Here is a 12,253-nt window from a genome sequence, read left to right on the forward strand (position 1 = left end):
GTCTGTGAGTCGGGGGTCAAGGACTGGAGGTCTGGAGACAGCCTCACCTGGAGTTGGAGGCCTGCCTCTGTGTGAGAGCGGCTGAGATGGCGGGAAAGGGAATTGTTGTCACGTTGTTGATTTGTTCTGCTGAATATCGTGGGCATGCTGTGCAGGCTGTCCCCTGTACATCTTTAGGCTGTGTTGGTTGTTAAAGCTAACAACGCATTTCGCTGAATGTTTTGATGTATGGGTGATCAATAAATGAATCTGATTCTGAACTTCTTCAACAAAGGTCCCCATCCAACCTTCTCGCCACACGTCACTGCTCTGACATTTCACCAAATGCCTCCCGGATCTCCAGGTATTCCAGCTCCCCACACAACACCCAGTCCGTTGGCTAAACCACTTCTTGGAAACAAACATTAGTTTGCAACAGGAACAGACCCTTCGGCCCACAAGGCCTGTACTGAACACAAGGTCCTATTAAACAAAATCTCCTCGGCCTGTCAGCTTTATTTGCCAGACGTACATTGAAATGTGATTTGCATCAAGGTAGATCAGCGTGGGTTGTGCTGGGGGCCACGCCACGCTTCCAAATCTGTACGTGGTGGAACCAGGAGGTGCCAGAGGAAAGCCACGTGGTCACGCGGAGAAGCATATGAGCTCCAATGGGTGATAGCTGGCGCTGTAAGATGACTGCGTCAACCAGTGTGCTACCGTGGCGTCCCGCGATTCCCTCCTTTCCCCGTCTAACAGCCTCATTACCAGATCTACATCCACCGCCACTCCTGGCAGCCTGTCCTAGATACCCCCTCTCTGTATAGAACACATCCTCTCAACCTCCCCCCCCCCGCTATAAATGCATATCCTCTAACATGTGTTAGCCTATCGTAAGATCAGTTCAGCTCTTCTCTTCTACATGGCCCTCCATTTTTCTATCATCCACGTGTGCCTAAGAGTCTGTTCAATATCCCTAATTTATCTGCCTCTGCCACCACCCCAGTCAGCCCCTACCACTCTGTGTAGAAAATCCCGTCTCTCGCTTATCCCTCCTAGACTTCCCTGCAACCACCTTAGAAATAAGCCCCTTGTATTAGCCATTTCCATGCTGGGGAAATGGCTGTCCACTCTACCTATGCCTCCCATAATCTTATAAACCTCTACCAAGTCATCTCTCATTCTCCTTTGCTCCAGAGAGAACAATCTGGAAGTTTCCAACCTCTGCTTATAGCTCAAGCCCTCGAATCCAGACGGCATCTTGATGCATCCCTTCTGCACCCTCTCCGAAGCCCCCACCCCCTTCCTTCCTGTAACAGGCTGGCCAGAGTAACTCGCAACTCTCCACGTGCGAGCACAGCGAGATTTCCACGTGGCCGCAACTTGGCTTCCTGATTCAGTGCCCCATCCAGTGTGCTGTTTGTCTTCTTCACCCATTCTCCTTCGAGCCCAAGGTCCCTCTGTTCATCCCCACTGTACAGTCCTGCGGCGATTAACACAAGACTTCACAGTGCCAGTGATCATTGATCCTTGTCTCAATTCTCGCCACTGTCTGTATGGAGTTGGTAACTTCTCCCTGGGACCATGTGGGTTTCTTCCCACATTCCAGTGATGTATGGGTTTGGCTTAGTGAGTTGTGGGCATGCTATGTTGGTTCACTTGCAGGCTGCTCCCAGCATAATCCTTGTTGATTTGACGTGATGCAAGTGACCCATTTACCTAAGAGTCTCTTAAACATCCCGAATGCATCAGCCTCTACCCGGCTGCATGTTCCACACACCCACCACTCTCGTGCTAAAAACCTACCTATGTTCATCCTATATCCCCCCATACACTTCCCTCCAATCATCAAATTATGCCCCCTCACATTAACCATGAGAAAGAAAGAGAGAGACAGAGAGCGAGAGAGAGATAAATGAAGCCAAGTGAAGGGGAAATGGGTGGATGGGAGGGGGGGGAGAATAAAGTGAGAAGCTGGGAGGTGTTAGGTGGAGTAGAAATCAAATTTTATATTTTTTAATTATTTGTTTGCAGTGCAAGAAGAGTTATAATGGTATACAATTTCAATATTTCAGGTTTTTAAGATTCCAGATTGTTTAATGTCATTTCCTGTACACAAGTGTAAAGGAGAAGGAAATCATTGTGACTCCGGATCCGATATAGCACAGGGATGTTTGGGCATAAGATGACTGGCAAGATATGATAAAGTAGTCAGTGGGAGGAGGTGTTGATCAGGAAAGGAGCTGGTTTTGAGTCTGGAGGATGGATGCTGTGTAGCCTCCTCCTGATGGGAGTGGGACAAACAGGCTGGGTGAAATCCTTAACTGTGTTACTGGCTTTTTCCCAGCACCTTTCTGTATACATGCCCTGGACGGCGGGTGGGCTGATAGATGTGATGGGTAGTTTTGACAACCCGTCTGCCACAATTCAGTTTCCATACCAAGTAGTGATGCAGCTTGTCACAGTGCTCTCTACTTTGTATCTGTAGAGTCAGGTGAGTGTAGATGTGCATAGTCCAGGTCTCTTTAGCTTCCTCAGAAAGTGAGAGTGTTGGTCTGAAAGTTATTAATGTGTCTGTCTCAATCATTTCCTCTCGTAGCCGTTCCATATACCCACCACCCTGTGGGTGAACGTGTGCCATTGCTTGTACAGCCCGGCCCAGCTGGTGTTGTTGAGAACCCGTGACAGGGTCTCATAAGCTGTGGGTGAGTTGCTCCCTCACCTGACGTCACCAGAGGGTGATTCTGTCTGCCCCATAGGCCAGCACTCCCCCTCCTGACCACTGTGGGCAGTGAAGCTGGACAGGATATTCAAGTGCAGGAAGAGTAGGGTGAGACCTGTCACCAAGTCCACCTGCATTTCAGATTCATTTAATGATCAAATGCGCATGGAAACACACGGAGAAATGTGCAGCTTGTGCTAACAACCAACACACCCGAAGGATGGGCTTGGGTCAGCCAGCAAGTGTCGCCACACCCTCCAGCACGCCCACAATGTCCAGCTGAACAACACAGAACACGGCAAGCAACAAAACAATGCACACAAAATGCCTGAATAACTCAGCAAGTCCGGCAGCATCTGGGGAGGGCAGCATCAGGCCTACACCCTTCATCATGACTGTTCAAGAGCAAGTGAGGCCATTCGGCCCACCGAGTTAATACAATCATGGCTCACCATCCAACTTCAGTCCATCTTCCGAATTGGTAGAATTGTTTAATTTTTGTCAGCTGTACTGAGATACAGTGAAAAGCTTGTCTTCTCAACAACACCAGCTGGACCGGGCTGTACAAGCAATGGCACACGTTCACCCACAGGGTGGTGGGTATATGGAACGGCTACGAGAGGAAATGATTGAGACAGACACGTTAATAACTTTCAGACCAACACTCTCACTTTCTGAGGAAGCTAAAGAGACCTGGGCTAGTGCGCTGATGTAGAACAAGGTAAAACGATAACGACACCGAATAAAGTGTAGCAGTTACAGAGAAAGTGCCGTGCAGGCAGACAGTAAGCTACAAGGCCATAATGAGGTAGGTTGTGAGGTCAAGATCCATGTTATTGCACTTGGGAACCATTTAAGAGTCTGGTAACAGTGGGGTAGAAGCTGTCTTTCAGCCTGAAGGTACGTACTTCCAAGCTTTTGTATTCCTGCCTGGTAGGAGAGGAAAGAGCACAGAAAGTCCAGGGTGGGGAAGGTCTTTGATTATGTTGCCTAACTTACTGAGGCTGCGAGAGTCCATGGAGTGGAGGCTGATTTCTGCCATGTGCTGAGCAGTTTCTTGCCATACCACCTGTGACTTTCCATCTCAATAACCCTCGATCTCTCTGCCCCTAAGATCAATGTCAAACTCCTTGTATAGGTTTTACACATCAGCTTGAATGACTATCACAGGGTCCCCTCTCCCTCAGTGCTCTCTGACTGATGATGCAAGACTCCAGAATGAAAAGCTTTCAAATTCAGGGTTATGGTCATCTGACTGTGCAACCAAACAAGCCAACGTTCCCCTGGACCACAGCGCATCAACAAAACACATATCACACCCGGAACACAAAACAGAATATTAATGAAATAAAATTCAAAGTGCATGTAGGTGGCCAGTGAACATAGTAAATATCAAACAGCTCGCTGTCCCAGCCGGAGGGAAGAGGCTGTTTCCCAGTCTGACAGCCCGAGTCCTGATGCTCCTGTACCTCCTTCCTGACGGTAGTGGGTCAGAGAGATTGTGGGATGGGTGGTAGGGATTCTCAGTAATGCTTTGGGCCCTTTGTCTGCAACATTCCTGGTAAATGTCACAAACAGCAGGGCAGCAGATCTCGGTGACACTCTTGACAGTTTTTAGTTTCCTCTGTAGGGTCTTGCACTCTGATGTCTGGCTGTTCCCATACCACACAGCTAGTACAGTGAAATTTGCCATTTGTGTCAATAACAAACACAGACTGGGGATCTGATGAGGGCAGCCTGCAAGTGCCACCATGTTTCCAGAGCCAACATAACATTGCAAACTCTTATTCACTTATGAACAGACCACGAACCCATGAATGCTGCTTCATTGTTTGTTCTCTTTTTGTACTGTGCTTATATATATACACACTGTATATTGTTGTCTGACTGTACATATAGTAGGGGACCAGCTATTCTGGATTGGGTGTTGTGCAATGAAACAGAATTGATTAGAGAGCTTAAGGTAAAGGAACCTTTATGAGTCAGTGATCATGATATAGTAATTCACCCTGAAATTTGAGAGGGAGAAAATGAAGTCAGATGTATCAGTATTACAGTGGAGTAAAGGGAATTACAGAGGCACGAGTGAGGAGCTGGTCAAAGTTGATTGGAAGAGGACACTGGCAGGGATGACGGCAGAACAGCAATGGCTGGAATTTCTGGGAGCAATTCAGAAGGCGCAGGATTAATACATACTGAAGAAGAAGAAAATATTTTAAAGGCAGGATGATGCAACTGTGGCTGACAGGGTAAGTCAAAGGCCAACATAAAAGCCAAAGAGAGGGCATATAGCAGAGCAAAATTTGGTGGGAAGCTTTTAAAAACCAACAGAAGGCAACAGAAAAAAAGTCATGAAGAAGGAAAAGATGAAAGGTAAGTTAGGCAATAATATTAAAGAGGATACCAAAAGTTTCTTCAGATATATAAAGTGTAAAAGGGAGTCGGGACTGCTAGAAATTGATGCTGGGGAGGTAGTAATGGGGGACGATAGAAGAGGTGGATGAACTGAACAAGTATTTTGCGTCAGCCTTCACTGCGGAATACACAAGCAGAATGCCAGAAGTGTGAGAGTTCTGGGTGAAGGTGCTTGGGAAACTGAAAGGTCTGAAGGTAGATAAATCATCTGCACCAGATGGTCTATACACCAAGGTTCTGAAAGACGTGGCTGAAGGCATTAGTAATGATCTTTCAAGAATCAATAAATTCTGGCATGTTCTGGTGGACTGGAAAATTGAAAAAAATGTCTCTCCACTCTTCAAAAAGGAAGAGAGGCAGAAGAAAAGAATTTATGGGCCAATTAGTCTGACTTCAGTGGTTGGGAAAATGTTGGAGCTGATTTTTAAGGGCATGATTTTGGGGTATTCGTTGGCACAGGATAAAATAGGCCAAAGGCAACATGGTTTCCCTAGGGGAAAATCTTGTCTGACAAATTTGTTGGAATTCTTTGAAAGAGAATACCAAGCAGGATATTCAAAGGAGAAATGGTGAATGTTGTGTATTTGAATTTTCAGAAGGCCTTTGACAAGGTGCCACACATGAGCTGCTAAACAAGTCAGGAGTCCATGGTATTACAGGAAAGATACTAGCATTGATAGAGCATTGGCTGACCGGCAAGAGGCAAAGAGTGGGAATAAAGGGAGCCTTTTTATGGTTGGTGATGGTGACTAGTGGTGTTCCACAGGGGTCTGTGTTGAGACTGATTCTTTTTACGTTATGTGTTAATGATAGCTGGTAGCTTTGTGGCTAATTGTAGGATGATACAGAGATAGGTGGAGGGGTAGGTAGTGTTGAGGAAACGGGGAGGCTGAAGAAGGACCTGGACAGATTAGAAGAATGGGCAAAGAAGTGGCAGATGTGTATGGTCCAGAAGTGTATGGTCATGCTCTTCGGTAGAAGAAATAAAAGCATTGACTATTTTTTTATGGAGAGAAAGTTCAAAAATCTGAGGTGCAAAGGGCTCAGGCGTGCTCGTACATGATTCCCTGAGGGTTAATTTGCAGGCTGAGTTGGTGATGAGGAGGGGAAATGCAATGTAAGCAGAATATAGAAGCAAGGATGTGATGTTAAAGCTTTATAAGGCACTGGTAAGGCCTCATTTGGGCCCCTTGGATGTGCTGACATTGGGAAGGGTTCAGAGGGGGTTCACGAGAATGACTCCGGGACTGAAAGGCTTGCTGCATGAGGAGCGTTTGATGGCTCTGGGCCTCCACTCACTGGAATTCAGAAGAATGAGGGAGGACCTCATTGAATCCTATCAAATGTTGGAAGGCCTCAATAGAGTGGATGTGGAGCGGATGTTCTCCATAGAGGGGAAGTCTAAGTCTAGAGGACACAGCCTCAAAATAGAGGGACATCCATTTAGAACAGAAATGAGAAGGAAGTTCTTTAGCCGGAGAGCATTGAATCTGTGGAATTCATTGCAACAGGCCAAATCACTGGGTATATTTAAGGCAGAGGCTGAGACTCAATTGGTCAGGGCATGAAGTGATATGGGGAGAAGGCAGGTGATTTGGGTTGAGAGGGAAATGGATCAGTGATGATGAAATGGCAGAGCAGACTTGATGGGCCAAATGGCCTAATTCTACTCCTATCTCTTATGGCCTTATATTTCTTATTGTGATTATAGTAATTTTTATGTACTGCTGCCACAAATCAACAAATTTCACCACATATATCAGTGATAATAAACCTAATTTTGATTTAACTTGCCTTTGGAATGTGGGAGGATAGCAGAATACCTGGGGGAAACCCCAGTACTGACAGGGAGAACAAACAAACTCCTTTCAGACAGCGGTGGGAATTGAACCCCTGTGAAACACTATGCTGACTGGTATACCACTGTGCCAGCCCCCCCCCCCCCACTGAAAGTCTGCAAGGGAAAGGGACTGAGCCAGTGTAACAGGCAATAAAGATTGCTCAACTTTGGCCCTCTGTCACCCCTTTCTGTCACCTCTCTTCCTCATTCCCCTTATTTGCTACCCCTTCACTAGACCATCCTGCCCCCATGGGTGTGGTCTCCCACTCAGAAACTAGTGGTGAAACAGATCACTGGCACCACCATTGGGGCATTTATAAGGAAAGTTGCTGGGGAAAAATAAGCACTCCTGATGAAGGGTTTCGGCCTGAAATGTCGTCACTACCTCCTCCCATAGATTCTGTCTGGCCTGCTGAGTTCTGCCAGCATTTTGTGTTTTTACTTATTTCCAGCATCTGCAGATTCACTTGTGTAGCCAGCAATATCATGCCCATGGACTGTTTGTCCCACCCCCATCAGGGAGGGGGCTGCGTAGCATCCACACCAGGACCACCAGACTCAAAAACAGTTACTTTCCCCAAGCTGATCAACACCCCCACCCACTAACCCACCCTCCATACCCTCCACCATCGCTACATCCACACCTAGCATCGTTTCATATACATAAAATCTATGTACCTATACATTGTGGGTTACAGGATTGCTTTTATATGTAGATATTTGTTGTGCTTTTTATTCTGTTCATTGTGGTTATTTTATGCTGCATTGGATCAATAATAACAACCATTTCATTCTCTTTACATTCCTGTAATGAAGAATGACAGTAAACAATCTTGGATCTCGCCCGAGCTGCCGACTCTTTATTTCCCTCCATAGATGCTGGGTGACCTGCTGAGTTCCTCCAGCATTTTGTGTGTGTTACTCTGGATTTCCAGCGTCTGCTGAATCTCCTGTGTTTAGGATTCCAGACTCTCTCTCCCTCTCTTTCCTCCTAAACAATATTCAGCGCCCCGAGGCTACACTCTCCCGAAAGTTGCTTCCTCGTGGCCGCGCAGAGGGTGAAAGGGAGCGCGCAGGGAGACCACATCCACTCCGCGGCGTACCTGTGGAAGAAGGTCCTGGCAGCTTGCCAGCGTGTAGAGGCTTGCAGGGTCCTGGCAGCTTGAGAAAGGAGTCTGACTTTACCAGTACTTGTGTTTTGCTGCGTGTGTGACCGGGTGTGCGCGCAGATAGATAATGGAACTCGCGCCTCTCTGAGGTTAGTCTGATGTCGTCTCGTCTCTTTAATTAGGTGAGGTGTTTTTTTTAAGTATCTTCGCGAATTCCTCTAATGTTTCATTTCTCTTTTCCTCCCTCTAGTTTGCAAACTGACATGTCACAAGAAATGCGAGAGAAAGGTAAGTCTTTTTCACTTTCTGCGGTGTGTTGTGATCGTGTTCTTCCCTGACAGCCCCGAGGGGCGTCTGGAGGGGCAGAGGGGAGGGGTATGTGATGCGTTGCAGAGGTCGTGCTGGGCCTGACTTCCCCGTCTCTCCCTCCGATGATAATCACATCAGCTTGTGCGGAACAGCCCGGGAGTCTCCGTTCAGCTGCAAAGGGGACGGGGGAGAGGCTTCGCTCGCCCACAACCCCGCCCGCCCGCGGCTGAGCCCCGCCACCGCCGTTCGCGTACCTGAAGCGGGGCGGTAATCTGCCCTGCGGTGGCAGGTTACGCGTCGGGGGACTGAATTGGGGCGGGCAGAGGCGTTGGCTTGGATTGGCTGGAAGTTGGAGAACTGAAGTGGGAGGGGGACGAACAGTCCTCAGCACCTGAGGAGTGGGTAAAACTTGCTTTAAGGTGACAGCTGGGTCAGAGGACGGCGGGCTGTCTCACGCAGATCGGAGTTCGCTGCTGTGTCCTGTGGGCCCGGGGGTGCCAGAGGGTGTTCCCCGCTTCCCGAGGGGCTCCGAGCTCGGCGCTGTGTCCTGTGGGCCCGGGGGTGCCAGAGGGTGTTCCCCGCTTCCCGAGGGGCTCCGAGCTGGGCGCTGTGTCCTGTGGGCCCGGGGGTGCCAGAGGGTGTTCCCCGCTTCCCGAGGGGCTCCGAGCTGGGCGCTGTGTCCTGTGGGCCCGGGGGTGCCAGAGGGTGTTCCCCGCTTCCCGAGGGGCTCCGAGCTGGGCGCTGTGTCCTGTGGGCCCGGGGGTGCCAGAGGGTGTTCCCCGCTTCCCGAGGGGCTCCGAGCTGGGCGCTGTGTCCTGTGGGCCCGGGGGGGGGGGGGGTGGGGGCGGCGGTCGGGCAGCCTCTGTGCAGGGGAATACACAGTCGACGTTCAGTAACAGAGAGCGGACTAAACCTTGGCCACAAAAGGCGGGATCTTGGCCATCCGTTCATATTTGCCCTTCCCACCCCGACATATGGGTCCACTGCCCCGGTGCGTAACGCTGAGGCAGGCCACTGTCCAGCTGGAGGAGTGATGTTTCATATTGCGTATGGGGAGCCTCCACCCTGATGGCACAAACGTCGATTTCCCTAACTTCCAGTAATTTCTCCCCCCCCCCCATACCTCCTTTTCATTTACCATTCGGGCTCCCCTCTTCCTTTTTCCCTCGCCTCTCCTCTGGTGCCCTCCTCCTTCCCTTTCTCCCATGGTCCACTCTCCTCTCCTATCAGATTCCTACTTCTTCAGCCCCTTACTTTGTCCATCACATCCCAGCTTCTCACTTCACCCCCTTCGCCCACTCAATTACCTTCCCCCCATTGTAGCCCCCACCCTTCCCCCACCACCTCCTTCCCCCCTTCCTTTCCAGTCCTGATGAAGGATCTCGGTCTGAAACGACAGCTTTTTACCCTTCTCCCTGGATGCTGAGCTCCTCTGGCACCTGCAGAATCTCAGTGTGCTCTGTGCTCTCTGGCAGCACAGAGCCACTTTGCATCTCCAGGTGTGATTTAGGGGTTTCCACACAAACTGCTGGTGGAACTCAGTAAGTCAGGCAGAATTACACCCCTCCTTTCCAGCTTGTACTCCTTCCCCGCCCCTTCTTATTTGGGCATCTGCCCCTTTCTGTTCCCATCCTGATACACGTTCTAGAATGGAAACATGGTGCTGTTGACCCTGTGGGGATGACAGTAAAACAGGTCCCCGTCTGGGGCGAAGGTCAAAGTTCAAAGTAAAATTTATTACCAGCATAAATATACACTCACTGGTCACTTCATTAGGTACACCTACTCACTCATGCAAATATCTAATCAGCCAATCATGTGGCAGCAACTCAGTAAGTAAAAGCACGCAGACATGGTCAAGAGGTTCAGTTGTTCAGGCCAAACATCAGAATGGGGAAGAAATGTGATCTGAGTGAGAGTGCAGAGGAGATTGACAGGAACGTTGCCTGGATAGGGGGCATGCTTTATGAGTGAACTTGGCCTTTTCTCCTTGGAGTGGGAGGATGGGAGGTGACCTGATAGAGGCGTTTTAGATAATGCGAGGCATTGATCGTGTGGATAGTCAGAGGCTTTTTCCCCAGGGCTGAAATGGCTAACACGAGGGGGCATAGCATTAAGGTGCTTGGAAAGAGGTACTGAGGGGATGTCAAGGAGAAGTTTTTCACACAGAGAGTGGTGGGTGTGTGGAGTGCACTGCTGGTGGTGATGGAGGTCGATACAATAGGGTCTTTTAAGAGCCTCTTAGATACATGGAGTTGAGAAAAATAGACGGCTAGGAACTAGCGAATTCCAGGCAGTTTTTAGAGTAGGTTACATGGTCAGCACAACATTCTGGGCCGAAGGGCCTGTGATGTGCCGTAGACTTCTACGTTCTATGTTCTAAGTGTCTTTGACCGTGGAATGATTGTTGGTGTCAGTACGAGTTGGATTCTCTCAGAAAATGGAGATCTCCTGGGATTTTCACACACAGCAGCCTTTAGAGTTTACAGAGAATGGTGCATTAAACAAAAAAAAACATCCAGTGAGTGGCAGTTCTGTGGGAAAAATGCCTTGTTAATGAGAGAGATCAGAGGAGAATGGCCAGACTGGTTGAAACAGAGAGGCGACAATAACTTAAATAGCCACGTCTGACAATATTGGTGCGCATCAGAGCACAACCCATTCGGCCTTGAAGTGGATAGGGCACAGAAGCAGAAGACCACAGCGGGTCCCACCCTTGTGCCTAATAAAATGGCCACTGGCTGTATGTTATCAGAGGCAACTTTGAGATTCATTTTCTTGTAGACATTTAAAGGAAGTACAATCGAATTTTTGAAAAACCACACATAAACCAAGACTGTCAAAACAGCCAACAAATGGAAGGAGACAAACTGCAAACAAAAATAATACTGGGAACATGAGATTGTGTGAAAGTGGGTCTGTAGGTGATAGAATCAGTCCAAGGCAGTGGTGAGTGAAGTTATCCATGCAGGATCAGCTTCACGGGATCCCTGTTTTCGGTTGGAAGTGAATGGAGACCACAGTCAGGGATGAAAGTAGACTTTCATCCGTCTCATAATGCCTCGATGCAGGAGACTGATTTCTGGAGAGTTGGTGAGCCGTTTTCAGTGGTGCGCAGGAGACAGATGGGTGATCTTATAGTAGGCTCCCTGATGTTTGGAGTTGTGTCCGTAGCCAGTAGGCAAGCCAGGAGAAAGACGGGTGATAGAGTAGGCTCCCTGATGTTTGGACTCAACCATGGAAGTTGCGTCCTAAGCCAGTAGGCAAGCCAGGGCTGTGTGATGTGGAGAACAGGCTGTTGCCCAGTGAGCAGGCTCCCCCTCTCTGTGCAGATCCAAAGGAACGGCAAAGATGAAACAGTTTGGCACCAGCGACGTTGCAGTCAGCATTAAACTCAACACAGGGATTTGAGCTGGGAATTTTTCCTTCGGGCTCAGCCTTCCCCAGCGGAGGTTTGAGATCAGAGATTCCCCTCTCCTAGGGGAGCTGCCAACCACGGCTGATAAGCCCCATCTGCCTGAAGATGAACATAAACCCATATATCTGATCACTCAAATCTCTGCCAAGAGCATTGTAGAAGCGTAAACTATGAAGGTATTATGCCCACACATTCAGTTACCTAGTCCTGGTTGCTTTTACAATTGGACAATTAAGGAACCATGTTCCTTAATTTTCTTAAAATACCTTCACCACTGTTTTCACACAGTTTCCAAGGGCAGGAACTGCAAAGGTTATATACAGAGTGAAGCTCCCTTTACCCCACCCCATCATACCCAAGTATGTGGGGGCTTTGTTCTTACAAAAACAATATTCCTTCATGTTAGACCATAAGACATTGGAGCTGAACTAGGCCATTCAGCCCATCAAGTCTGCTCTGCC

At 48.7% G+C, this 12,253-nt stretch overlaps 1 protein-coding gene across 11 annotated transcripts in view; it reads left to right on the top strand.

Annotated features, from left to right (window-relative positions):
- LOC132392916 (tensin-1-like) overlaps positions 1 to 12,253 on the top strand; it is a 389,673-nt gene that overhangs the window by 58,889 nt on the left and 318,531 nt on the right. For 5 of the 11 annotated variants that reach the window (XM_059967499.1, XM_059967502.1, XM_059967498.1 and 2 more), the window contains exons 1-2: positions 8,032 to 8,214; positions 8,316 to 8,353. Coding sequence is in view for 4 of the 11 variants with exons in the window: in XM_059967484.1 (XP_059823467.1) it covers positions 8,316 to 8,353 (38 nt within the window). In the remaining 7 variants the exon portion in view is untranslated. Of the gene's footprint in view, positions 1 to 8,028; positions 8,215 to 8,315; positions 8,354 to 12,253 lie in introns of those variants that run through there. The other 6 variants (XM_059967484.1, XM_059967486.1, XM_059967485.1 and 3 more) reach the window with 2 other exon arrangements.

The sequence above is a fragment of the Hypanus sabinus genome, chromosome 4, assembly GCF_030144855.1.
Source record: "Hypanus sabinus isolate sHypSab1 chromosome 4, sHypSab1.hap1, whole genome shotgun sequence".
NCBI lineage: Eukaryota > Metazoa > Chordata > Chondrichthyes > Myliobatiformes > Dasyatidae > Hypanus > Hypanus sabinus.